This window comes from Artibeus jamaicensis, unplaced genomic scaffold, assembly GCF_021234435.1.
Source record: "Artibeus jamaicensis isolate MK-2021 breed Jamaican fruit bat unplaced genomic scaffold, CSHL_Jam_final scaffold_916, whole genome shotgun sequence".
Taxonomy (NCBI): domain Eukaryota; kingdom Metazoa; phylum Chordata; class Mammalia; order Chiroptera; family Phyllostomidae; genus Artibeus; species Artibeus jamaicensis.
Window position 1 is genome coordinate 21,504,063 of NW_026522059.1, and position 26,256 is coordinate 21,530,318.

At 43.1% G+C, this 26,256-nt stretch overlaps 1 protein-coding gene across 2 annotated transcripts in view; it reads left to right on the forward strand.

Annotated features, from left to right (window-relative positions):
• The first annotated feature begins 1,264 nt into the window (after positions 1-1,264).
• RSPO2 (R-spondin 2) overlaps positions 1,265-26,256 on the forward strand; it is a 135,483-nt gene continuing 110,491 nt past the window's right edge. Inside the window, exons 1-2 of one of the 2 annotated variants that reach the window (XM_037166981.2) lie at positions 1,265-1,680; positions 2,058-2,339. In XM_037166981.2, coding sequence (XP_037022876.2) covers positions 2,225-2,339 — 115 coding nt within the window. In that variant the 5' untranslated portion in view covers positions 1,265-1,680; positions 2,058-2,224. The remainder of the gene's footprint in view (positions 1,681-2,057; positions 2,340-26,256) is intronic. The other variant, XM_053661072.1, reaches the window with a different exon arrangement.

The following is a 26,256-nucleotide window of genomic DNA, read 5'->3' on the forward strand; positions in this document are numbered from 1 at the left end:
AACAGACCCACTGTTTCCGCAATGTGTTTTGTCAACTCTGTGCTGTGGGCCAGTCTCAGGGGCTGACTTTTCTTATCTAGGAAATGGGACCAGTGACCTCCACTCAGATATTTGTGGTTCTCAGGCATGGATAAAGGGAATGGCACTGACATTCTTAGCTCATCAATATTGCTATGTAACAGTGATGTTAGCAAAAAGTAGTTGTAGATAGGCAATGATAAACAGTTAATAAACACGACTATTCTAATATTCCTGTTGTTATTTATGATTGGCACAAGACTCCAATTTCTGAACATCTTCTGAGACTAAAGGCAGAGAAAATAAAATTTAAATAGCACAAAATGCTACTATAATAACATGGCACCTGTGACCAGTTATATCATATTTCCATGGTTAGTGGTATAAGTTCTTATCTTTTGCCCAAGGACCAAATACAGTACTGAATGTAGGACAGAAGATTTCACCAGAATGAAGTTAGGCAAGATCAAGTGTATTTAATTTAACACTTTGTTAAACGGAGTATCCCCCAAACCCAGGAGACCTTGAGGGCCCAAACCCAGGAGACCTTGAGGGTGGTGGGAGGGAGGAGGATTATAAAAGAGAAATATTTCAGTGGAAAGTGAACTGTTCTGTAAAGAAGTAAGGTCTCAATTTCTCGGAGTATTGCAAGCAAGGGAACACAGGTTTTTGCAAATTTTTCTGGGGGAGAAACAAAGTGAAGAAATAGCACGTCCCAGGATAAGCAAAAGCTATTGGATATATCCTTTCACTCCCCAAACTGAGGGCGCGTTTTAATTTCAGCCCTTGCTAACAAATCTTCCTGTAAAACAAAGCCAAGACGTACATTAAAAAGCGGCCGAGGTGTGGCATCTTTCGGGAAGCGGCTCCAGTTTAAACTGCGCTTGTTTGAAGCAGCGGTCCGGGCCTGGCTCGGGAAGAAAGGTCCCGAGAAGCCACCAATCTGTCAGACCTTCCTGCGGGGAGATTGGAACCAAGGCTAGAACTGACCCCTGAGCCACCGAGAGGACGTCCTCGGGGTGCAGCCAGCTGGGCTCCCACCCCAGCCTCGCTTCAGAGTAGCCACCCCTCCAGGAAAACCCGGAGGGGGTTCGCTTGGGGTTAGGCCAGCAGGAGGCTGTCAACGCTCTTTAGGACCTCAGGGAAACCCGAGGGTTTCTGGCTTTAGGACCCAGGAACTCCAAGGCAGCTTCGACTTAGATGCTGTGGACCACAGCACCACCTACTTATAGAAGCATCCCGAGCTTTGCCCGGCAGCATCTCCGTCGGAAAGTGCGCTCGCCACATCCCTTCGGCCTCCCGTGAACGTTTCATCTCCCTCAACTTGGGAAGGGAGAAACCTCAGCTGTGAAGTAGCTGTGCAGAGAGCTCGGGAAAGCGCCCAGTTGGACAGGGACCCAGAGAGCAAGAGCCAGCGCGCCCCTCGCTCGAGAATCACATTCAGCAGCGGGGACTCAGCATCCGCCGCGCTCCAGCCAGGCGCTGCCAGCCCAGAGGACCCTGCGCGCACTTCGAACCCGTGGCGGACTCCGGAACCCGGAGCTGCGGGGCGCTCCCGGCAGGTCTCGGCAAACTTTCCCCCAGCCCACGTGCTAGCGAGGCGGCTGGCGTCAGGAGCCCGGGATGGAGCGCTGCGCCTAGGCACGCCGCACAGCCCGAGAAGTAAGTGCTCCAGACAGGTTACCCCTGAGACCACCATGCCTAGGTATCCCACCTTCGAGCCAAAGGGCCCAAGAGCGTGCTTTTAACCCCGCGCCCTCGGTTCCTTTGGAGCTCTTTTCTTTCCCTGGAGCGCCGCACACGCCCTTTCCCCGGGTCGGAGCCCGCAGCAGCACAGTGGTTGCTAATTACTGATTGAAATCACCTCGCTCTCCAAGTTGCCGGCAGCTGTGCGCTGGGGGTTAAGCAGCTCCGCAGCTCGTGCCAGGCAATGAGTTCGCTTGCCCCCTCCCTTCCTTTCTTAAGTTGGGACGCGCAGAGAGGCAGCCGCCTCTCCGGGGTTCTCTCCACCCATTCTGTTTCTCCTCCTGGTCTCTCAGGTTCAAGTCAGGGAGATGCTGACCGCGCGGAACTGACCAGTGCCATCTCTGGGTTACTGGCAACTCTCCCTTTGCGTCGTCCCCAGCAGCGGTCACCGCTGGCTCCTCGGATGAGCCCTTCAGTTCCCCGACTTTGAGAGGCGTCTCTCCCCGACCCGACCGCCCAGATGCAGTTTCGCCTCTTCTCCTTTGCCCTCATCATCTTGAACTGTATGGATTATAGCCACTGCCAAGGCAACCGATGGAGACGCAGTAAACGAGGTGGGTCCTACTCCTCCGGAGGTGAGTGCGTGGCGCGGGAGGGCGGGTCACGGCGCTCACTGACTCTCGGGCTCCTGGGGCACAGGGAGGCGGGACAGCGCCCCCCACCTCGACCCCGCTCTTGCACACCGCCGCTCCCCACCTTCCGGGCGTGGAGGTCTGCAGAACTCTGTCTTCTCTGTCCTCAGAAGGTGTGACGAACCTGAGCGAGACACGCGCAGGGCCGGGTGGACTCGGTGTTAGAAGGGTGCTTGGGGTTACGTGATGTGATCCGTGCCCACGTTCGCTGCCGCGCTGCCACTCTGAATTCTTCTTCTCTCTTTCTGTCTCATTTCTTACCTGGCACCCGATTTTCTTCTCTGTCTCTTTGTCTTTCTTTTTAGTCCTCTTGTGCATCTCCCCGGCAGCTGGTCTGTCTCTACCTTCCTGGCGCACGTGCGCTCCAAACCGTGACCCCAGATCTCTTTGGACACGGCCTAGCAGCGTGTGTGTGTGCGCGCGCGTGTAACAGAGGGGTCAGGAGAGCGTCTCAGAGTGGGTACCGCACCAAGGCGGAGGACCTGTATTTCCAGGAAAAGGGCAACGTTGATCTCTTTTTCTGGAACTAGACTAGATGGGATGATTCCCTGAACTTTCTGCACTGAGCAGTAACTCGTGAGCGGGTTTTCTGGAGAGTGCTCCCCGGCATAATGACATTTAGGGGACAGGCCCGACGCTGCCCTCTCCATTTACTTCCCTCAAAAAAGCAACTAATTCTGAGAGAGGATTTTTTTCCTTCTCAATGAAATTCACTTTGGACTTTTTAACCGGTCCCTCCTTCTCCATCTCTTGTGTGCGCCACGGGAAAAGGAGAGTGCAAGCCTCCAGAAAGGTCTCAGAGAGCTGGCTTTCCCGCAGATCTAGTGCGCCCACTTCGGTTTCCGAGCCCTGCTGTGGCTGTAGCTAACCCAACTGCGTTTTAGGGGGAGAGCTGCTAAACACAATTAAGTCTTCTGCGGGATTTCAACCCCCCCCCCCCTCCACCTCCCCTACACCTTGCAGTGCCAGTTCCTGGAAGGTGCATAGCAACCCCTCAGAGCTATCTAGCAATTTGGACTTCTGCTCGGTTAGAATTTGTCTTGAGGTTAACGGATCTTGATTTTTCTGGGCTATAAACGTCTCACTCGACCTGTGATGTGATTTGTTTATAACTCGTTTTATGGAATCTCCAGTTCTGCGTCCAGATTTTTCATAGTTTCTAAGGAAGTCGTTAAGCTGTTCTCACCTCCCCGCGGGCGGGAGGGTGGCCTGCCCCAGGGCAGAGCTGGAGATAAGTGGCGAAGGGCAACTCCCGCAGCCTCTGTTCTGCGACCGTGGCTTGCACATCTGTGGTCTGCGAGGACACCCCTCTCTCTCCTTTCTGACATTTGGAAAATGCTTATTTTCGGAAATCATTCTGCGTAAAATTACTAGAGAGAAATTTCTTCTAGAGGCCATGAAAGTTTGATATTGATACTAGTCTCGGAAAACTCCTTTTCTGTCTCTCTGTCTTCCCCACTCCTCCCAACTGGTCCTTTCTCTACCCCACTGTTTTCTTTCGAGGTATTGCCTGGATGAGTTGGCAATTTTTTATTACACTGTGGTTAAAAGTGTTTGGAGAGGCTTGCTCCCACTTATAAGCAGAAGTTGCAGTCTACTTGGTTGGAAAAATTCAAGTGCTTGGAGTCTGAGAAATAGAGAAATGTCAAAAACCCATTCCCAAGCTCGTGCTGATTCAGGGACGTCTTTCTGATCCACGGCGCCTGTCCCGTTGTGGTTGAGCAGGGAATAAACGAACATATTGTTTCAGTAGAACTTAGTGTGGAGATGTTGTTCCGTGGAGAATGGCATCACAGCACCCCTGCGGCCAGAGGCGGTACTGCATGCTTTTCCCCTGTGCCATCTCTGAAGTTATGCCTGTGTCTTCTTAGTATCTGAGGCAAAACCCGATTTATTTCACAGCTGCTCTAGCAAAATCTCATAGCCTCCACATCCCCAAGTGCTGACATTCATAAACCTAGTTCTAAAGTGTGTAATGGTAACTTTTGCCAAACCAACCTTTCCATTTAATAAAAGTCAAATGCTTTCAAGTCCATGCAAATTGGTGAAGTTGTAAAGAAAAAAATTCTATCAAAGTGTACTGCCCCCACACCCTTTCTTAACAGATGTCCTTTCCCAAATCCCAAGTTTCTGGCTAAAATAACTGCGGTCCTTAAAAGTGACCACACTATCTGTGCCAACAAAGAGTGCACTGTGTTTTTAATTAAAAGTGGAACTACTTAAAGGGCTGGCTAGACAGTGTAGGGTGATAGTAGCTATTCTGCTTTGCAAGGAAGCTTAAGGGTTGCATTGTGAGGGTATTGAAATGAATAGAGATCTAACTCAGGTTGTGTGAATTGTTCCTCTTCACAAACTTAAGCTGGTTTTAATTGATCTCATGTCCACTGATTGATCCTACACCAATTGTTGCGCATACCAAACAATGGGCTTGCCCAAAGGAGACTGATTTAAATTAGTTCCCTGGTGAATGCTTGACGACTAGCCAGATCATGTCAGTAGTGACAGCTGACACGCTAGAGCCCATTGTGGCACCAACATTTCCCCTTTTCCCTTTGTTTTGGGTAGTGGCAGTTAAATATTACTTTCCAAGAAGAAAAGTGATTAGCACCTTAAAAGGAGATGTTGTCGTGGCTCAGAAGGTCGGTTATGTTCTTGGCTTTGTGCTACCATGTAGGCAGCAGTGACACCAGGACTGGTGAGGCCAAGGCCTGGGATCAGATCCTTCTTTTTTTTTTCATATTCCATCTGCAAATAATCAAACCTTCACTGTGGAGCATTCTCAGAACTTCTTTGGCATTATGTTTAGTCTGCTCTGTGATCTCAGATGCGCTATAATATCATTTTCTTAATGAAATAAAATTCTTGGCAAAGATCAGATAATTTAGTCAGTTAAAGTCAGTTGCATCCAGTCTGGAATAGAGAGCAAATATATCATTTAACTCTATGTTTTATTTGAAAATATAGCTAGAGGATTTAGAGAATAGAATGTCGACCTTCCCTGCTTTGGGCCAGACCTCTGTTTGGGGGAGACCATCATAAGCAACACCAACAGCTCTTTCTTCCCCTTAGTTAGAAACAAGTTTATAAAATAAAAATGCATTGGATAAACACTAATATGACCTGGCAGCAATAATTTTTAAAATTGATGAGGCACAAACACAATACGGAGAATGAGTATCTTGTTGAGGGGAGACAAACGTCAATGCTTTGAAAAGCTGATTGACAACTCATGCGTTGCCTACACATTAACAGTCATAACGTGTTGGTCCCTTGCCCACCTCCTATTCAAATGCATAGTCATTGTTAACTACGGCTGACCCTTACTGCCTGGACCTGTCTTGAGACCTCCCATGATCTATTTGTATGGAGAAAACTGGGTTATTCGATTCATTTTATGTTTTGGGAGGGCTGTAAGCCACATTTCAGACTGAATTACTGGAAGGTGCATAGACAAGTTATAGCTTTAATATAGTCTCCTGGGATTTCTTGAGCTTGGTAAGTAGTAACTTATTTTTATATCTCTTTCATTCTGTTTATATGCTCAGTCACATGTTAACCAGGGTTTTATGAAAATTTCTTGATAAAACTCTTTGAAAGCAGCAAGACCCCCAAACCTGTGACTGGTGTTTCTGGTGGCCTGACGGGAGAGGGCAGGGGGGGCCAGGGCTTCCTGCCACAGCCTTCCTCGCACTGAAGTGCGGAGACATCTCATTTCCCTAAGATTGGACTTGGCTGCTCGTGTGAAACTGGAGTGCTCATCACAAACAGTGTGGTGTGTTTCTGGTGACCAAGGTTGGTAACACACACACACACATACACACACACACACGGTTTTCTCTTAAACCTTATAGGGCTAAATTACTTTGTGTCTTTAAAAATTTCATGAAGAGATTTGGAGATATTTGGTTTTCTAAGTATTTTGAATGATAGCTTCTCATGGTGTTCTTTCAAAATACAAAAAGGCACATGGAACATATTAACCTACACTTAAATGAAAAGGCTTCAAAATACGTTTTGTATGCTTACTTTCTTTAAGTTCCAGAGTATTTCAGAAAAGCTGATGTGGTGTTTAACACTGCAGCATAAACCTGTTCTTTCTTTTCTTTTGTTCTCTCTTGTTAATGGAACGCTTTTTCTTCCAGCAGAATCCTGAGTTTTTCTGGCTGGTATTGTACCAGTGCACGGAGGTCAGAAAGTTGCTGCGCCCCAACCAACATCTCACTTAGCTGCTGAAATTTGGAAGTGATTCAGAAAAGGTGGTGCTCCCCCTGAGCCTCCGTTTAATCCTGGCTTTCTTTATCTGCTTTTAAAATCCATCTTGGGTAGAATCCAATACTTGCAGAAATCACAAGTTGGAAATGACACTTCTAATTCCTTAATGCAAAACCAACTCTTGATTTAGTCAGAGACGAACTGGCTAGTTTACGGGATTGTCCAGGCTACTTTTTACTTCTTCCAACTGACTGCCTTTTAATTCGTTTTTTTCTTTCTTTTTCTGGAAATAAGTCCTCTTACACCTCCCCAGGCCAGGAAATAGATGACAGGCGTCATTTGACAGGTCACTTGATAACCACTCTGCTGAAAGGAGTTGGTAAGTTCTAGGATGAAAATAAAGTTTCAAACTCCCTTTTTTTTCAAACTCATGATGTTGATTATTTTTCCCCAGGATCTGCAGCAATAATGGACTGATTTTGGGTAAACACAGTCTTCCATATCTGTATATATGGATTTTCATATTTTTAGCTGGAATACATATGAATGGGGCTAATTAATACTAAAGTACAGGAATTGCAGATGTAACTGTGTATGATAGGGGATACACACACACACCCCGGTATACAGATGTACGTCTATATTTGGGCATGGCTACGTGTTGAGAAAAGGTTGTAGGGGTCGTATGACTATAAAGGGTTGGGTTTTGTAACTAAAAAGGATTTTTCACTTATCTTTCTCAGTTCTTGTTTTCATCTCTCTCTCAGACAGGGTGACAGGACAGGACCAGGGAAGGGGTAAGGAAGGATAGGTGTCTTCAGTGTTTGCAAGGCCAACCCTTCTTTTCTCCTCTAGGACCTTCGTGTATTGGCCCCCCTCTTTTCAAATATGCTGCTGGCCCCCTAACGCTAAAATTCTTAATTTCTTTCTTCCCCATGCTGTTTTCTAATCTCTCTTTCTCCCCCCCTTTTTTTTTTCCTCTTCTGCCCTTTCTTTGCTTAACAGTCCTCTTTCAGTCTTCAGTCTGGCTTCTGCCTCCTTATTTTACTGAAAGGGTTTCTTATTGGCCATCCATAGCCGGTACTCACCGCACAGCCAACTCCACCAGCACCCCTGCAGTCCTGCGTTCCTTGTTCCCCAGGAGGTAGCTGTTGCTCCTTTCCAAAGAAAGTCTCCTCCTTTGCCTGGTGACTCCACCCTCTACATTTGCCTCCCATACTCAGCCCACTTCTCTTTTTGGGTCCCCTCACTGGGGACCCAAATTAGAACAGGCACAGACTAGTGTGTCTTGATTCTTCCTTTGGGGTGCGTACCCGTCCCTGTATCTTGAACTGTTATTTCCATGTGGAGTCCTTCATCTCAAGTCCCAACACTTTTTAGAATAAATGATTTTTTGAGCTTCAGATTATTTTATCCTCTGATTTCCCACCACCTGTTATGTGGGTAGATATTCCATGCACCCTCATGTATGAATAGAGATTCCATTTCATGCACACTCAAACTTGACAACTCATTTCCTCTTTCATGCCCTCTGCCACCCGTGTTCCTCTGCCTGTGTTCTTATTTCTCTTCATGGGGTTTCTGTGTATCAAGGCTGGGAGCCACGCTGTAGGCTTGGACTTTTCTGTTTCTTCTTTTATTGGTTCATTCAGTCTTGGTGAGTCAACCTCTGGCCTGTAATTACATCCACCCCTTTGCTTCCATTCCCAAAGGTATTTTCTAGTTCAGACCCTCATTGACTTCTCATCTCCCAACAGCCACTTCTTCACTCCATCCTTTACGATGCTGCCACATTGACTTTTTTTCATCCACAGATTTGATCATGTTGCTTCTAAGTCAATAAACCCCAAACCTCCCAGGTCTCCATACTGACTACAGAATAAATGTCTGCCTTTTGGGGGTTGCATTCAAGGGTTCCCCACAATCTGATTGAAGCCCATTTCCAACTCCCCACCACCTGAAAGCACTATATGCTTAAGCTATACCAAATTACTTCATGTCCAGCCACACCATGTGTTTTCATGTTGTTCAATGTGTGGTAGTCCACAGCAAAAATGTCACCGCCTACAGGAAGCCTTCCTGGAATTTTCCACCTTTTTTTCTGAAGCCTAAATCAACCAGTTTTCTTAGCTTTTTGTGCTACTCTGAAAGAACTCCCATTCACTTGTATTCTGGTTATTTTGCCCTATGTCTTATTGTTACTCTATTTGAAGCTCCTCAGTGGCAGACCCTGGGTACACTGATCTGCCCACTGCCCAAACCAGGCCTACAGGGTGCCTCCTCCACTAGTGGTGGCTGAACAAAGGCACTGGCTACGGGATTTTGTTGTTGTCCTTAAAATAATTTTGGTGGCTTCATGAGAAAAAATTTTTTTCAGTTTTTTGCACATTGTGGCACTTTGAATGAATGGTTAGATAATAGTTATAAACTCATTGTTTACTGTTCTTTAGAGTTTAGAGGCAAACAACAATGATAACAAAACACACTGATGTGTAAAAGTGTCCCCACCGCAGTCCTCGTTCTGAAGTCTCTTCTCAGGACTTACAGCAACCTCTTTTATTTTTGGTATTCCAACAGTGAGGACAAATGTGTGTACGTCTTTGGGTGCACACTCGTGCATTGTGTCTATGTGTGTATTGTATACAGATACACGTATATGTATCTTTTCTCTTTTTTCATAAGAGAAAAGCTGCTAAATATTTTTTATATTTACTCTAAAGCAGGGGTGTCCAACCTGCAGTCCGTGGGCCACATGGGTCCCAGGATGGCTATGAATGTGGTCCAACACAAAACCATCAATTTACTTAAAACACTGTGAGATTTTTTTGTGACTACATGTCATAATGTATTTAATGTGTGGCCCGAGACAACTCTTCTTTTTCCAGTGTGGCCCAGAGACGCCAGAAGTTTGCATACCCCTGCTAGAGCATAGAGAAACTAATTATAGGTAGCTTTCCCCCTTTTAATGTTATTTGGGGGAAAGCCTTTACAATATTGGGAAAACCATTCAATTTTCATCACTTGCTGGAGGATATTAAGCACGCTTACGGAACAAATTTAGGCTTGCTCAGAACATTTCTTTTGAGTAAGGTTTCTTAACTTGGGGTCCAGAGGTGGGGGCAGGGCTTTCGGGTCTCCTGAAATCAGAAGGAACATCTTTTTTTAGGGGGGAGGTGGGGCAAAGTCAAGTACATAGAAAGGATCTACTAGAGCTCCCACTGGATTATCATAGTGGCCCACAGTTCATCTCAGTCCTTCAACAGGTTAAGAAGCATTGGTTGAAGAAATAGGAGGTAACCTTAAGTAGCTTCATGCCAAATGGCTGCTTCACGTGGATGCAGAAATTAGCTAAGTTTATTTTCCATGTGTGGGTTTCTAGCCATTTGCCATGTGTATACTTTACAATATGAGGACACATTGGAAGCACTCTCTCCAGATTTATTTTCATAAATTGTTACTTGGCTAATACTCCTTCCTCAAAGATAATAGTTGTTAAACTCTTCTCTCCATTTCCCTAAAAAGTTTATAAAAGTAGAAAAATAAATAGACAGAATAAGGGGCTCTGTTAAAACTTCTCATATGGTCTAATTTTTAGCTCATTAACAAAACAATAATATGGAGTTTTAGAAGTCACTGTTGCAATCTCCAGCTGATGCCATATGGTGCCGGCATTTGTGTGACTTGTATGTTTCAGGCTGCCAGTTCTTAGACTGGTCAGAACCGGGGCGAGCCCTCTTCAGTTCTGGCCAAGCAGGCTTCTGCTAGCGTTCTTGCTGCTGGGTCAGCACACTTACATGGGTTCCACAGGGAGGGCCTTAGCCCCGCCCCAATGGCCAGATGCAACCTGCCAAGCAGCCACTCCGCAGTTAAAACACTCACACCGACAGAGGGCACACTCTGCACTCTTTTTCTTGTGCTTTGTTCTCTGAAGTTTTTGTAGGATTTGGGCTTACTTTGCTCTGCCCTGTAGGTTCAGGGGGCAAACCTGCCCTGCTTTCTCCTGTAAGATCAACGCTGTCATCATCTTGACATCCTCACAGAGAGGGGGGGGGGCGGGGCGGGGGAGCGCCAGGGAGGAGCCGATAAAGAGAACATTCAGGGTGACTGAGCATTTCTGGGTTTGGTCCCTAATGTCCTTTTGACAAGACCTTCTCATCAAAAGGCAGATTTAACCAGCCTTTCGGTTTTACTATCTAGGAGGCAGATATTAAAACCAGAGATTGCATTAACCTGGAAATAGATTTCAGCTTCTACAGCCACTTGGAAAACATTATTTTTTTTAAAGAATGTTTTCTATAAAATGCATGCCTAAAAAACTAAGCAACTGGTAAAATTTGGAGTTGCCCAAACAACTTCAAGTTAATTCTTACCAATGAATTGTTTGCCAAATTCTTTAATCTTTATGGAGAAACCCATTTCTTTCAATGAATCACATTTTAGCCCTTTGAGAATGGTGAAATTTGTCTGATTTTATATGAAAAAGCCCAAGTCCAATTTTTTTTAGAAAAAAGGTTTTCTCCCGCTCAGGTAGTAAAGTCTGCCACAGGATTTAAACCCTTGTCTACCTTCTGTGTGGTGTTCGAATGCCTCTTTCTTGTAGTCAAAGTTGGTTTTTAATGTTGAGGTATTTGTACTATCTCGCCGTTAACTTGCATATTTAGTTGACCACAGTGCTGTCGTTTCAATATCAGGTTTCAGTGTAGTTAATTCATAGTGGGGTTAATGACCCCACTATGACCAAGTAATGTATCCTATGTCTAATCACACCCACAAAAGTGTATTTTGGGGAGGGGTAGCTATGGTACATGTTTTCTCAGCTCTTCCACTGCTTTATTTGGTCTTTGGAGACTCTCCAGTGAGTGAGAAATACTTGGCAGCCCAGTGAATCCAAGGGGACTGCACCTGGGGTTCCCAGGTTATATCCCGAAATATGAGTTCAATGAAGGCTGTCCAAGTCTTTGACTTGTCATGTTTTCTGGGTGGTGCTTATAGGTGGGAGACTACTTTGTTAAAATTAATGCTGATTTTGACACTTGGATTCTTGATGATATTTTAGAGGGTTCCTTTCTTTGGAAGTGTGTGGTGTGTGTGTGTTTTTAAGGGTCACGTGTATAGAGGAATTTTGGGGGACTTGGGTGTTCGTTCTGGGCTCATAAGTTTTTATGAAGAAGTGGCAGAGAACATTTGTAGGTTGGATGAGTGGAATGAGCAAAGTGGCTTAATCTTTTCCTTTAATTTCTCCTAGAATCCGGACATCTGTTTAAGGCTTTGAGAGAGATCAGAGCTGTCCTATCCAGAGCACTCCTTCTACTGGTGAAATAAATTTCGTGGTCTCCCTACTTCCACCAGCTTAGGATAGTGGAGAAACTTTTTTAGGGTCAAGAGACTAAGTAATTCGAAAAACCAAATGTTGTTTGATAGTGGACACTGGTGGTTCCCAGAAGCACCATTAGTGGGTTGAGGTTAGTTTGTTGTGGAGTTAGGGAAGCCCGTCCTACCACTCCTGGTGGCCAGTAAGTCATGCGCTGGCTGATGTGACTCTTGACCGAATCCTGTCCGTTATGAAATATTTCTTTGTCTCTTCTGTAACTAACACTATCCTGAAAATTGATCTAGGGCTTTGAAATTGTCCCTTGAAAATTGTCCAAAATTATGAATTTGGTTCATTTGCATTGTTCCCTTATGCAGAAGTAAAAATAATTAGTTCTTTGCAAGGCTATGGGTAATCTCAACATGATTTTGATATGAAAGTGGCTCAAGTGAGGAATAATGGTTCTGAAGGCTTTGGCAAGCTTCAAGTAGTCATCTTTCTGTTGAATTCCAGAGAAAGGTTTGAAGAAATGGCCGGCTGGACCTAGAAAGGGGGAGAAAGAGAAGGAATAAATTCATTCCTTTTCAAGACTTGAGGCCAGTCATGTGGGAAAAGGATGTGATTTATTCTACCTGTTGGAATGAAGGCAAAATGAAGGAAGTTTATAGTTTATATTTAGGAAAGTGGCCATTAATGGAAGAGACTTTTCCTGATACCCTGACTCTGCAAATTATCTTTTGCCAACAGTAGAGGGTATCTATTAAGAGTTTCATGAAGCCAGTGACTGTATTGAGTGCAGAGGGACCCCTAAGGGCCATTCACACCTGAATAGCCACGATGATCACATCTGTAACACAGCTGGCATCTCATAGGTGTTTACATACAAATTCTTATCACCAACTACTTGGACTCCAATTATAAGATTCTTGCCTTCCCCAGTGGAAGAAGCTAAACAAAACTTCTTATATTCAGTATCATATGCCTCAGGGTCACTATTTTAAAGTTCAGTAATCAATATTATAGATATCAAAGTTTAATCTGAAATTTTTTAACAAGAAAAGCTTTTAAAAATTCTTACATAATCATAATGTCATTTTCTAGAATGTTTTATTATAAGGAAGTCTGAGATTTCAATGCAATAGACCATGGTTTATGCCATACAAATATTTTACTTTTTTAAATGGTGTTACTAGGCTGGAGGGTAAAGAAGCATTTGACCAAACTCCATGAATAATACCTGGCATGTATGAAAAATCCCTTTGGACAAGGTGGAAAAATGCAAGTATATCTTCATATGTTGCTTACTCGAATTACATTTGTCAGAGAGCGGTGAATAGTGGACTGATGTCCACTTTGAGGGGAGCTTCTAGTATATAGTAAGGGACTCTTACTTGGCCTTGTTTGGGACACTTCTTAATGATTTGGTTGGAGACAGATGCCATGCAAACCATACTTTAGCATACTATGAGGTTGAACAGGGCATTTAAAATGTTGTTTGGTGACAAAATATCTCGATGGCTGGGAATGACAGGATGAATTTACGAATGAAAAACATGGAGCGTAGCTCTTAGAATCAAAAAACCAATTGTGGAAGAACCGGATGTTGGAGACAAGGGGTTTTCACTGATTTTTGACACATCTTGAGGTTGCAGCCTGGTATCATCACAAAAAGAAATTGGCTGCATTAAGAGAAATAGTTACCTAGATTCAAGAATGAAGCGTATGAAGGTCCCCAGCCCACACAGTGCTGCTCTGTTCCAATGCCATTACTTTCAGGATTGTGTTAGCAGCACACCTGGTAACACTGAATGGGTTTCCTGATGCTGATGTAATCAAGTACCACACACTGGGTGGCTTAAAACCACACAAGTTCATTTTCTCACAGTTCTGGAGGCTGAAAGTCCAAAATCAAGGTGTCAGCAGGTCTGTGCTTCCTCTGAGACTGGAGGGGAGTATCCTTCCTTGTTTCTCTTAGCTTCTGGTGGCCGCAGATGTCCTTAGCTTGTGGCAGCTTAACCCCACACATTTCCTCTATCTTCACAAGCTGTCTTCCCTTGCTGCTGAGCTCTTTCCTTATAAGAATACCAGTTAGATTCAGTGAGGGCCCATTCCAAGGACTTCATTTTAACATAATTTCATCTGCACAGACCTTATATTCAAATAAGGTCACAGTCAGAGTCACTGAGGGTTAGGAATTCAATAAATTTTTTTATGAGGGACACAGTTCAACCCATAACATGCTCCAACCTGCACCAGACCCTGTAGGTATTTTAAGTGTTCATTTTATTTTCACAGCAACCCTGTGGAATAAATGTTATTATTGTTTTTATTATTTATTATACTGTCCTAATAATAACTAGTAGTGATAGTAAAAGAAATATTAATGATGGTGATGGAAGCAGAACACTTAGTAGGACTTGCACACAGCCACCTAACTGTGAACTGGTGGCTATAAGGCCTGCTGTTAATGTCAGCCCCAGGACTTCTGCATGGTGGCCCTGGGAATGGGGATGCTTTAGGCATGGCTTATAAGTGTATAGGGTTTGGACTAGGAGACTTCAAACATTTTTTGTGTCCCAGAAGTTCAGTGAAATTGTGCGAATCCAAACAATGACCTGAGCATGTTTTTTACCATTTCAAACAAAACCATGAATCAAACTGGCTTCTTGTTCTGCTGAGCTGAACGTTTTGTTCCCTATGTAGTTTACTGTCCTCCAAGAGCTGTTCGAATTCTTTTTAGAACGTTACTGCAATGCCAGTATTGTCTCCTGTGCCTTGCTTCTGGTGTTAGTTGTTTTAAAGTAGTTTCCTCTGACTTTGAGTAGCATATACTACTGGCATTGCCAAGGAGCTTGATCTAGTCATCCTTGTTTACTACATATAACAGGCTAGTAAAAACATCCTTCTAAGTGTTCTCACATTTTAAATAGAAAATCTTCAAGCATACAAAAAAGCAAAGAGGATAGCACTATGAATCCCATATATCCATCACCCAGACTTTTACTCTATGTATTTCTGGATGTATTTCTTGCAAATAGGTTTATTCCATGGGGTAACACACGTTAATCACTGTGTAATCAAACTTCATTAATTGCCTCAAAAATGTCTTTATACGGCTGGTGTGTAAGAATCAGCATTCAAGTAACAGCCACTCATGGCACTTGGTTGTTATGTCCCCTCGGTTCCTTTGATTTGAAAGCTAGAGTTTCCAATGTGCCACTGATTTGAAAAACACCACTCAGTTTTCTGCAGAATGTGTGATATTCTGGATTTTTCCATTTGTCCCCTCATGGGGGTCATTTGACTTTTTTTTTGAAATCCTCCATATTTTCTGTAAGCTAGAACCTCTCCTTGAAGGTTAGATTAGATTCAGGCTTAACTCTTTCGGCGAGAACACTTCACAGGGGGTGCTGTGTGCATCATTTAACACCACATCAGCAAGCACAACGCCCTGTTGTGCCGTTCTTAGTGATGCTAAGATTAAGCAAAGGGTTCATGTGGTAACAGCCTGATCCTTGCACTGTAACATTCCTGTTAACCTTTTATTTGATAGTGCGTACTATTTGATGATCTTTGTCTGAATCATCAGTTGTCATTAGGAGTTGCAAAATATGAATTTTCCCCTAAGTTTATTATTTCTTTCACAATCATTAGCTGAAATTCTATTAAATATCACTTCATTTCAACTATAGATATTTTGTCACTATGAAACATAGTTATTATAGGAAAAGCAATTGCCCATTTTTAGGGTAAGGAGTCAATCCAAGTCCGTCCGCCTGGGGGTCAGCTGCATCACAAGCGAATGAAATGCTTTGGTTTGAGTCAGACCTGCCAGGTGGAGGAGAGGGAGCCCCCCAAGGGTCCCTGCTCACTGAAACAGTAGTGGTGGAATGACACCCAAAAAGTCCTTTTGGTGTCTGCTGAGAGGAGTGAGGTACACTCCTCCTGAAAACCCTACTCTGGTAGACATCCTCTGATAATGTTTTCTATTAACAGCTTTCAGAGAGGCTACCAAGTGAATATACAGTAGCTTCAGCCGGCTGTACTCTGAGGCTCATTAGGTAGAAAAACGGTACTTTGTGCCGCTTTAGACACTCTCTGGAGGTTTAGAGGGGAGAGGAAGGAGAATATTTGAGGAGCCCAATGGGGTGCTGTAGGGTACAAGCAAGTCACCTGAGAAGGGTCGTAGTTTCCCCACAGCGGGACCTGGATGGCAGCTGGCTGCTCAGAATGTGCTCTCGAAACACATCAATGACTCGTTTTTGTTTGTTTGTTTTGTCATTTTCATTTTTGTTTTTGCAGGGTAACCTTTAACTTGCAGGCATATGAAGAAAGGGTCTAGATGTTATGTGTTTCCAGTGGGTGAGTGATAGTAAAGTTGTAAAAAGAATAAATAACATTTCTCCTACTTAGTAGCTGCAGCTGGCTTTTCAAATTACAGAAGTATTTCCTTTATCTAGTTAAAAAATAGTTTATTGCTACCAATAAAGCTATTATCAGTGCAGTTTTTCTACTGCTCATTGAAAGGTACTATAATATGTACATTTGATCATCTCATTGTTTAGTGAAATTGACCATTTAGTCTACACAGAGGTTCATAGGGAAGATTACATGAAAGAGCATGTTAGAAAATTTGAATATGGGCATATTTAATATGGACTCCAAAAACCTGTTGTTGGAGAAATTCAACACTTACAAGTAAAGTTCCTTCTCTGTATTTTTCAGAGTGAAAAGTATTGTGAACAGAGCAAACTGGGTATATTGCAAACCCAGGAAAGAGAGCTGGGAATGCACATAGCTTCTTTTCCTAATGGAAGATTTCTAGAAGATGAATTTTTCCCTCCAACCTGTATGTTTTTAAGAAACCAGAGGAGCTGTATCCACTCGTGAGGGGCTAGTAGTTCATGGCCTTCAGGCTCCATCTTACTTTCATTCGGTTTTGAAAGTTATTTTGGTACCAAACCCCCATATTGTTGAGACGGTTAGGTGTTTTGTCTTGGAAGCAAGTGGTGAAGGCTTTACACCATGTTTGTCTAAGTAGTTGGTTTAAGAAAGCCACTAGCTGAGGAGTTTTTTATGAATATAAACCAACATGCATTCCTTGTTGGAAATTTGGAAAACAAAGAATGCAATGGAGAAAACAAACCTAACAATCATCTCCCCACTCAGCGATAACCAGTTAACATTTTGGTTTGCATATTTCCAGATGTTTCCTTCCCTTCTACATAAATAGAAGGTTTTAAAACAATACATCATAAGCATATAATCTTAACTATTTTAATGATATTATTTATAACACCTGGATCATAAGTGATTGTTAACCATGAAATTTAAAAATCCATGTCCTTGTTGTCGGACAGTTCAACATTTTAGTATTAACTTTTCAGTGTTAATAATAATGCTGTCATCTTTGTACATTTTTTTCTTAGGAATCACTTGCGGCACTAGATGTAATGATTAATATACTATAATCATTACACTTATTGAGCAGTTACTATGTGCCGAGCACAGTTCTTCAGGCTACATATAATGTTATTTAATTCTCTAATGACCTGTGAGATAGGCTCATTTCCCCCTTCAATTTCCAGATGAAGACCCTTGAGGCGCAGGGGAGTAAGTAATCTGCCCAAGGTCACCGAACCAGGAAGTGGCAGAGCTAGCATTTCCGTCTAGTCGTTTGACTCAGCCCTGGTCTTTATTACCAAGATGGACAGGTGAGACTTTTGATCTCACTGCCAGTTTTCCTTCAGAATATTACCGATGCTTATCCTGTGGGTGGGAGATGGTGTGCCTTGAGCACATATTGCCTTGAGCCTTTGATAACATGTATTTTCTTCTTTTAAAAAACATCTGGTTGAATTACTCTGGTTGAGAATACAAAAGAAGCATCTCTCTCTTATCCTCAAGAAGCTCACTATTTAACTGGGGAGAGAAAACATTTCTCTCCTATTTTTCCTGGATCCATATAACACTAATATCCACTTAGTTGCTTACACCTTTAATCCTTGTTTTCTCAGCAGTACTTGTTATTACTGTACCCCTTCTCCAATGTATCTTGAATCACTCTTCTCTCTAAGTCTATTGAGGTTTGCTAGAGCAGGTGATCCCGGTCTCCCTCCTGAACCACATCAGTGGCCTTCCAGCTGATCTTCCTGGGAAAGATGATCTTCCCACTCTCCCCAGGACAACTGGGCGATTGTTTACGCAACAGAAGTCAGAGCAGGTGAGGCTGCAGGTGAAATTCCACAGTGCATTTCCATGATACCCTGCTCGGCCTGGAGACTCTGTGTGACCTGGTCACTGCTTATTTCTCCAGCAGTCTCAGACCCGTTGACCCCCTGTTTGTCAAACACGAAGCCTGTTCCTACTCAAGACCTCTGCATTTGCTGCTTACTCTGTCTAGAAAGATCTTTCCCCATCCTTTTCATGAGAAGCTCTTTTCTGGATAACTATCTGAAACAGCACATTTCTCTTTCTGTGTTTTTTGTAAATTTTCTCAGAGAGGGGGAGGAGGTGGGAGGGGGGCTCACGGTACCAGTCTAAAGATTTACTCGCCTTAGCCTGCATGTGAGCGGCTCCTTGCTTGTTTTACTGTAAGAACCTTGTTCACCTCATTCTAGTCCCAGCTTTGCTCTGTTATGTCAACTGTTTATTTCTTAAACACGCAGAATTTTCTCTTTGTTCTGGTGTCAGAGTACACTGTATTCATCGAATTCCATTTCTTTTGCATCGTGGGCATGGAGCCAGACTATGTTTCCCAGCCTCCCTTGGAGCTAGGTGTGACCGTGGGCCCCAGTTCTGAGTGGAAAGTGTACAGCAGTGGTGTATTCACTACTTTTAGACCTGGCCCCAATAAACCTCCTGTGGAAGAGTCGCACTCGAGTCAGTCGGCTTGGAACAGAGGATCCAGCCCCCTTCTCTGAGCCCCTGGGGGCAGCAGGACCTCCTGGTGAACCCCTGTTTGGGTGTCACCCGCTTGGGTGTCTGAAGGACCCCGTGGAAGTGCCCCTGCTGAGTAGCTGCCCTGGATCCTGTGTGAGCAAGAAACACACTTTTTGTGTTTAAGCCACTGGGACTTTGACATTTGCAACAAAGTGGATGAATCTGGAGGTCATTATGCTAAGTGAAATACGTCAGACAGAGAAAGACAAATACTGCATGGTATTACTTACAATAGGATTTTTTTTAAAAGTTCAACTCAGAAACAGAGTAGCAGAGTGGTTGCCAGGGCTGGGAGGTAGGGGGAAGAGGGAGAGGTTGGTAATAAGGTATGAACTTTCAGCTGTAAGATAAACAAGGTGTGGGATCTAATGGGTTGGCGTGGTGACTAGAGCTGATAACTCTGTATTGAATAATTGAAATTTGCTTAGAGAGTAGGTCTTAAATGTTCTTACCACCTGCCCCTTCTGCCCCCCACAAAAACCAAAGGTAAATAGGTGAGGTGACACAGGTGTTAATTGACACAATGGGAGAATCGTTTCACAATGTATAAAGGTGCCACATCACCACATTGTACACTTTAATATGTTACAGACCTCGTTGTTGATTGCACCTCAGTAAAGCTGGGAAGAACAAATCAGCGCTTGCCCTAAGTCTTACAAATGCTCACGTCCCACCGAGGTTTTAGAACATATGTTCCGAAAGGGCGGGGAGCTTGTTCATACTGTAGCAAAGAAATACCTATTGGAACGCATGGCCATAGAATATCAATAGCGGTATATAAACAACAAGACAGGATGCCAAAGAGTGACACAGATAGGAAGTGTCTTCTGGGTTTAGAGGGGAAGGAGCGGCTGATGCTCTGGGAAAAGATTTCATGGAAAGGGGGACTTAACTCTTAAATGTAAGCTGTTCACTGTTTATAAAGTGGCCCTTAATTGATTTCTTAGAGATGTTTTGAAAACCTGGACCATGGGTATGGCCCAGTGATTTCATAATGAAAATGCAGAATTCAATAAAGATTTACATATTAGGCTTTATCTAACCATTGTTTATAGTTACTTGCTTATACTGAACATTTCTTGCCTTTATTTCTTATTGATTACGCCCAATATAGGTATGAACTTCTACTTTAAAAATTTCTTAATGTATGCAACAGAGAAAGAGTATCTGCTTTTATTACTTATGTAGTAAAATCCCTTGGTAGCCAAGGCTCAATCAATTATCTTGCTTGTCTAGTGATAGCAACCGTAGTTCAGGCTGAGAATCTTGGCATTCTAGAAACGTCTATGGGCTCTGAGGAGATGAGAAGGCTTTTGGTCGGGATTAAAGATTTTTAACTCTTATAAGAAGAGAACCTGTTTTTAATTTCTCAGGAGTCCTGATATTGTGGGCATGGATCTCTGCTGCTAACGAACTTTCCAGGCAGGGTGGGGGTTGGAGGGGACTGTGTGCTTCTGCTGCCCTTGGGCCTTTCCACCAAGAGACCCACCCATAAGCCGCTGGAGTCTGGGGTGGACTGGGCGCAGCTGCCAACCCAGGTTTCATGCTGTTAGAAGATTTAGATACACGGGCTCAGTGCTCTGGTTAAGACCTAGAGTGTGTAAAATCTGAGGCTTTTGTTCCTCTCTGCATCTAAACTCCCAGGTGAGGTGCGTGTATCTCTGTGCTACCTGCATTAATCCTGATCAGCAGCTCTTCACTAGCTTACTGACCTTATTGACCAGACATCCTCCTTATTTAAAATAAAAGGCGTGGACTAAATGGTCCCAAGAGCCCTTTTAACAATAAAATTCATATCTCTGTTCTTTGTTTGTTCCAAATTTTCACACCAAAGATTCTTCCAACTCTTAATTACTCTGTAACCTTGTCAGATTAGTGCACAGCTCTGTGCCTCACTTTTACTGTTTGTTAATAGGAGTGAATGATATTACCTGGCTCATGATTTTGTTGTGAGAGTTACAGAGGGTGCGCGTCAAACCCTTGGAAGAGTGCCTGGTGCTCAGCGAATGCACCGTGGCCGTTAGCTGCTGCTAATGAAACTTTCCACTTGCTTACCCTTTGGACATTTTCTCACTCACGTTTGCCCCCACCAGGTTTCTAATAAATTCTGTATTCATGATCTTGAAAAATTCCCTGAAATGGTGACTTATTAAACTTTATTCCGACTCTTACATACCACTAAGGTACCTCTAAACTCTGTAGGAATTAAAGAAAAGATACAGTTTTGTTCGTCTGTCATCGTTGACTATGGTGCTGAGGCCCCTGTTTGAGATTTGTTTAAAATTAGAGGTGAGTTTGGATTTCTCAAAGGAAGGCACTCTTTCTCTTAAACTGGCTGCGTCTGGTAAAGGGCAGAAAATATTCATGCTTAGACCAAATTTTGCTGGCCAAGGTGCAAAATACACCTTATAAAAAGCAATGAGTTCAGAGGATCACGTTAATCTAGAACTCTAAGTGATACGTTCAGTTCTCTGGCTTCCTGTACGACCTCGTCCCTGCACGACCCAGTTTTATACGAATAGGTTTCTCTCACTGTGAAAATGAGTCCCATCAGAACGACTCTACCAGCTGAGGAAACTAAAATTTTCCTTTTCATACTTTTAAAAAAGTATACATGCAAACTCATCTGTTGGCAAGTACACTACTTAGTATGGTATAAGGTACACAAGCACACTGACGGAAAGCCCAAAGAAAACACTGGAAAAACTTAACCCCGGTTGTGAATGTGATTTAAAAACAATATTTTATGGAGATATAATTGATACGTCAAAATGTGTGCACAATGAAAATATGCAATATGATGAGTCTGGGGATAAGTATACACTCACGAAGCTACCACCTCCATCAAGGCCAGAGACATATCCATGACCTCTCAAGGTATCCTCCACCTACTTTTGTCTGTCTGTCTGTCTGTTTATTGTAGTAAGAACTTAACATAAGATTGACCCTCTGAGCAAATTTTAAGTGTGTGATACAGTATTTTATTTAGCCTTGGCACTAGATGAACAGTAGATTTGCACAACTTATTTATGCGCATGTGATCTGAGCTCTTCCTTTAGAAGAAAATGCCAACATAAGAGGCAGGAGGTTGGGGCTGGAGTTCCTTCTGGAAAAGGCACCAGCTCTCCTTGTGACGTTAGTTCTTGAGTCTTTCTGGGGCCTCAGGTGAAAAGATTGTTACTCCCCTCTCTGTCTGTAAACACTAACTCCTTATCTTTCTTCTTCGTTTACTGGGGATGACACTCAATCATTTTGTTCATCTGGTTCCTTCACCCTTTCAAAATCACAGCCCTGATGAGACACAGACCTCTCCGTCCTCCTCTTACCACGGCCTTGCATTTTCTGTCTGCATTGTTATTTTTATTGAGGAGACTTTGAAGCCCTAGGGAGATTTTGTAAAATTTCTTTTAAGTCATTTGACATCCCTTAGTGCCCACGTGTTCTGTCCAGTGCAAGAAGCAGCCAGTTCAGAAGAAAAATCAAGTTTCTTTGCCACCTCTTTTCCCACCGAGGCAGCCCCAGCCCCAGACTTTGACCATGCTCAGTTTGGAGTTGTGATTTTCATTTTCTCCGCTGAACTGCCTCCGTAGCACCCACTCTCAACCCAGTGGCTGCCGGTGGCACATGTCTGCGCTAATTCTGTAGGAATAAGCATCCTATTTTAATAAGTCGATGAGCTTTTTAAAAAATTGACTACCAGTTTTTTATTCCCTCTCTTGACATTTCAATGAGTTTTTCTTTCTCGCCAGATTGGTTCCTGGTGGGGTCGGGGCGCAGAGGGGGTTCACTGGAGCGGCTCATTGCTGGAAGCCCCGCAGCTGTTCTCAGCTCTGGCGCACATCCTTCCATGTGGTTTTGATTTATTGAGTGAGAGGGTTCTTCGAGTCTTGATTCATTTGGGGTGTGTGTCGCTGACTTAGTCTCCCAGGACGAAATCTGAAGGTTCAAGTCAGTAGAAGGGAAACCCTGGAAACGGCAGCTAAGCAACCTTTTTTCCCAGGTGGTTCTTCTGTCTTTGGAGATGTAGATAATTTACTTTTCTCCTTGAGCGCACCGGGCATGTTAAACTGGCATTTTTTTTTTTTTCTTTCCTTCAATGCAGAGAGCGGGGTGAGATGGGAGTGGATTATCCGTCGGCAGCGCCAGGTTTCAGGTCCTGCTCAGCGTTTACCAGGTGGTGGCAGCAGTTTCCCTGGAGGCGGTTGCATTCATTCAGCCTCACCGGTTCCTTTTTTGCTTTGTTCATCCCCAATAGGATTTTATGAGTGTCAGCTGACCTCCTGTCGTTCTCAGAAAATACTTCCACTTGTCATTTTGATAAACTGAAAATAATCAGAAACATAAAAAGATGGCAATATAAACATCCACATACCCACAGACTAGAATAAGAGTGAACATTGGGCCATATTTGTTTCATCGATCGATATACACGTACTTTTTTTTTACTCAGTTTTAATGGGTAAACTATAGCTATTTAGTATAGATGGCCTTAGGAAAGAAGTCAAAAATTATCCAGAAGGATAAGTTTTACTCTTGTATAAACTCTTTTTAAAATAAGGTTAATTATTATAATTAACTGATCTGTACTCCAAGTCCAAAAGCTTATGAAAGCAAACATTCTAACCCTTTAATACATGCAAGTAAAAAGCAATTTGTTTTCATGGTGAGGCTTTTTCTGGGCTGTGGAAATTTTATTTGAAAATGCAATAAATATAAAACAAATATATCCTGGAAACACACGTGGTTTGGAAGGAAACGAAGATTTTTCCGATGTTGATGAACTGTAGTGGAAAAAGTAGAGCAGTGAGTAGTCTAGTGTTTTGTTTTTTGCCCCTGGGACGGTTGAACTATGTGCAAGATAGAGTTTTGGGGGGCGGAAAGAAAGGTAAGTGGGAGAGAGGTTTCTGTATTTTTTCTAAATATTGGGGTTTTAAGGGTACAGTAGTCAAGCCTAACTTTAAAGAAGGAGTCAAGATTTCAGGTAAAGCCAAGATTTCGGGTAAATGAAAAATGATTATTTTTAAGAGTTGGAACTTAGGAAAATGGACGTATTTCTTTCTTGAATGTATTTATTTTCTCAACTCTACTGGGTTTTCTATAATGTCACTCTTCCTTTGTGGCTTCGTTGTTTCTAATTTTAACTGTCGTGTCGTTGGGCAGCCTGATACGGGGCGTAAAGGCCGTAGATGTCGGCAGGTTGGCTCCAACCCCTTCCAGTGGCTCTGGAATTCTCTTTCATAAAGTCCCTCAGGAATTTGCTCTCCCTAGTTTTTTTGTCAGAGGTTTACATGAGACGTATGAACAGCAGCGCATACTTCCTGGATCACACCCTAGGTCTAAGCTATATGTTTTTAGCAACTTGCTCAGCCTCATTTGGCCTCAGTTTTCCCATCTTTGACATGGATGTTAGTAGGCCCAGCCTCCCGAGGGTAATTGTGAGGATCAGGTGGTGGTGTCTAGAACATGCCTAACATAGTACCCAGCACAGAGTGAAGACAAAAAGGTTTAAGCTGCTGTTACTTTTCTGCAGAATTATTTGGCAGTTATACAAAAGCAGACCCCGTGTATATGGAGACTTCATCCTTACAATAAAGAAAAATGTTTACGATGTCATTCTCCTAACTTGTCCCATTACTTCAGGCGAGGATTGTAAACATCATGGATCACAGGCTTTCTCTTTCATTGCCTCCAGTTTTTCACATTGCCAAGTTATTTACTGAGTGAGATAAAGCACACTGTCCAGCAGCCTTTCAAGAATTTTCCTGGGGTATATCGAAGAGTATGTATGGCGAAGTGCGCCAATTCTTCACTGTTCTCAGAAGGTAGCACTGAGAAGACATGAGGTCACAGATCCCCAAAGTTCCCTCAATGTACCTGGCATGGCCTCGGGCCTGAGCATCATTAAAGACTGTAGTTTAAATATTGATAATGACAGAAAACTTTAATGTTTTCTGATACATGATAAAACTTCACATGCATTAATAATACTTCCCATTGTATATAATGCCAATAGGTTATATAAAGTGACACTGAAGAGCAGGAAGGGGACAAAAATATTACCAATTGCTAGTCCTGCATCCACGGGGTGACCTCCTGCAAGCAAAAGGCATGCTGAGTTCTGCTGAACACTTAGGTCTCTAGGTGCTACTTTCTGATTCTGGCTCATGCAGTTGCCTGTGTTCATCTTCATTATTTTCCCCTTGTCCTCTTGTCTTTTTACCTTGCTTGACTTGTTTCTCTCCAGACACTTGGAATCAACTGTGGTCCTAGAGAGTGATTAGAATTTAGTTTTTCAATGATGTCTGCTGACTTGAAACAGTGTTTTGTCTGCACACCCAAATGGTTTATTTTATTTCTAGAAAGCTTATACTGTGGCTTGCCCTTGACACTTGTATCGGGAGAGGGAATATTCATCGGATGAATATTAGAATTCTCATCCCTTGCATGTGTACTTTGGCGGAGTTTCATCAATACACTGGACCAGACTTGAATTACAGCCTGGAAGCAGGCACAGTTTCAGTCGGCTGATGTGCTCACGTGCTTCAGAGAGTGGTATCTTACAACTGATGCTTTGGTCTCAAGGTGCCAGTTTTAACCCAAGAGAAAAGTTTGCATGGCTGGATATGATGTAAGATTGTTCCTTCCCTAAAGTAATGGTTTACAAAAATGACCGATGACCATTTTCATTGCCAGCCCTAGTTCCTTTTATTTTTCCTCTCTGTATATCATATTGTATTTACATCTTAATGGTCCTGTGTACCACTGAATAGGCAATTTTCTTTCTTTCTAATCATTTGAATAGTCTAAAAGAAGTGCTTGTTAAGTGTTTCCTGGTGTATGTGGTGTGAGAAAAATCTATAATTGTTCTTGATTGGGATATTTCACAAGGCAATCAAACCCCAGATATTATAATCCACGATAAATGATAGCACATTTTTATCTTTGCATTTGTGAAATCTTATTATACTGTTCTGCAAATGTATAAACGTTTTCTTTTCAAAAGGCCCTAGGCCTAAATTATGGCTGCTCATTAACAAATGGTTTCCATACCCCATGAACCGTGTGCGGGCGGGCCGTCCCACAGCCGAGCCATGGCGGCGCGGTCTGCAGGAGGGGAGGGGTCAGTTAGCCTGGAACTCTACCTGCCTTGGCTTTTTGTCTCTCCACGATAAAAGGTATTTCATGTTTTATTGAATATTTACTGATATAAACCCGAGAGGCAGGGATCCTCCACGTCAGTGAATAAAGATGGCAGTGCAGGAAGGAAAGATTTAAAACATAGCTGTGTTTTGTATTACACAGTTTAATTCCAACCATACAGGTCGCCATCCTGGGGTGCTGACTCTCTGGCAATCCGAATGGAGTAAGCAGTTAGCAAATTGTTCACATGTTTTC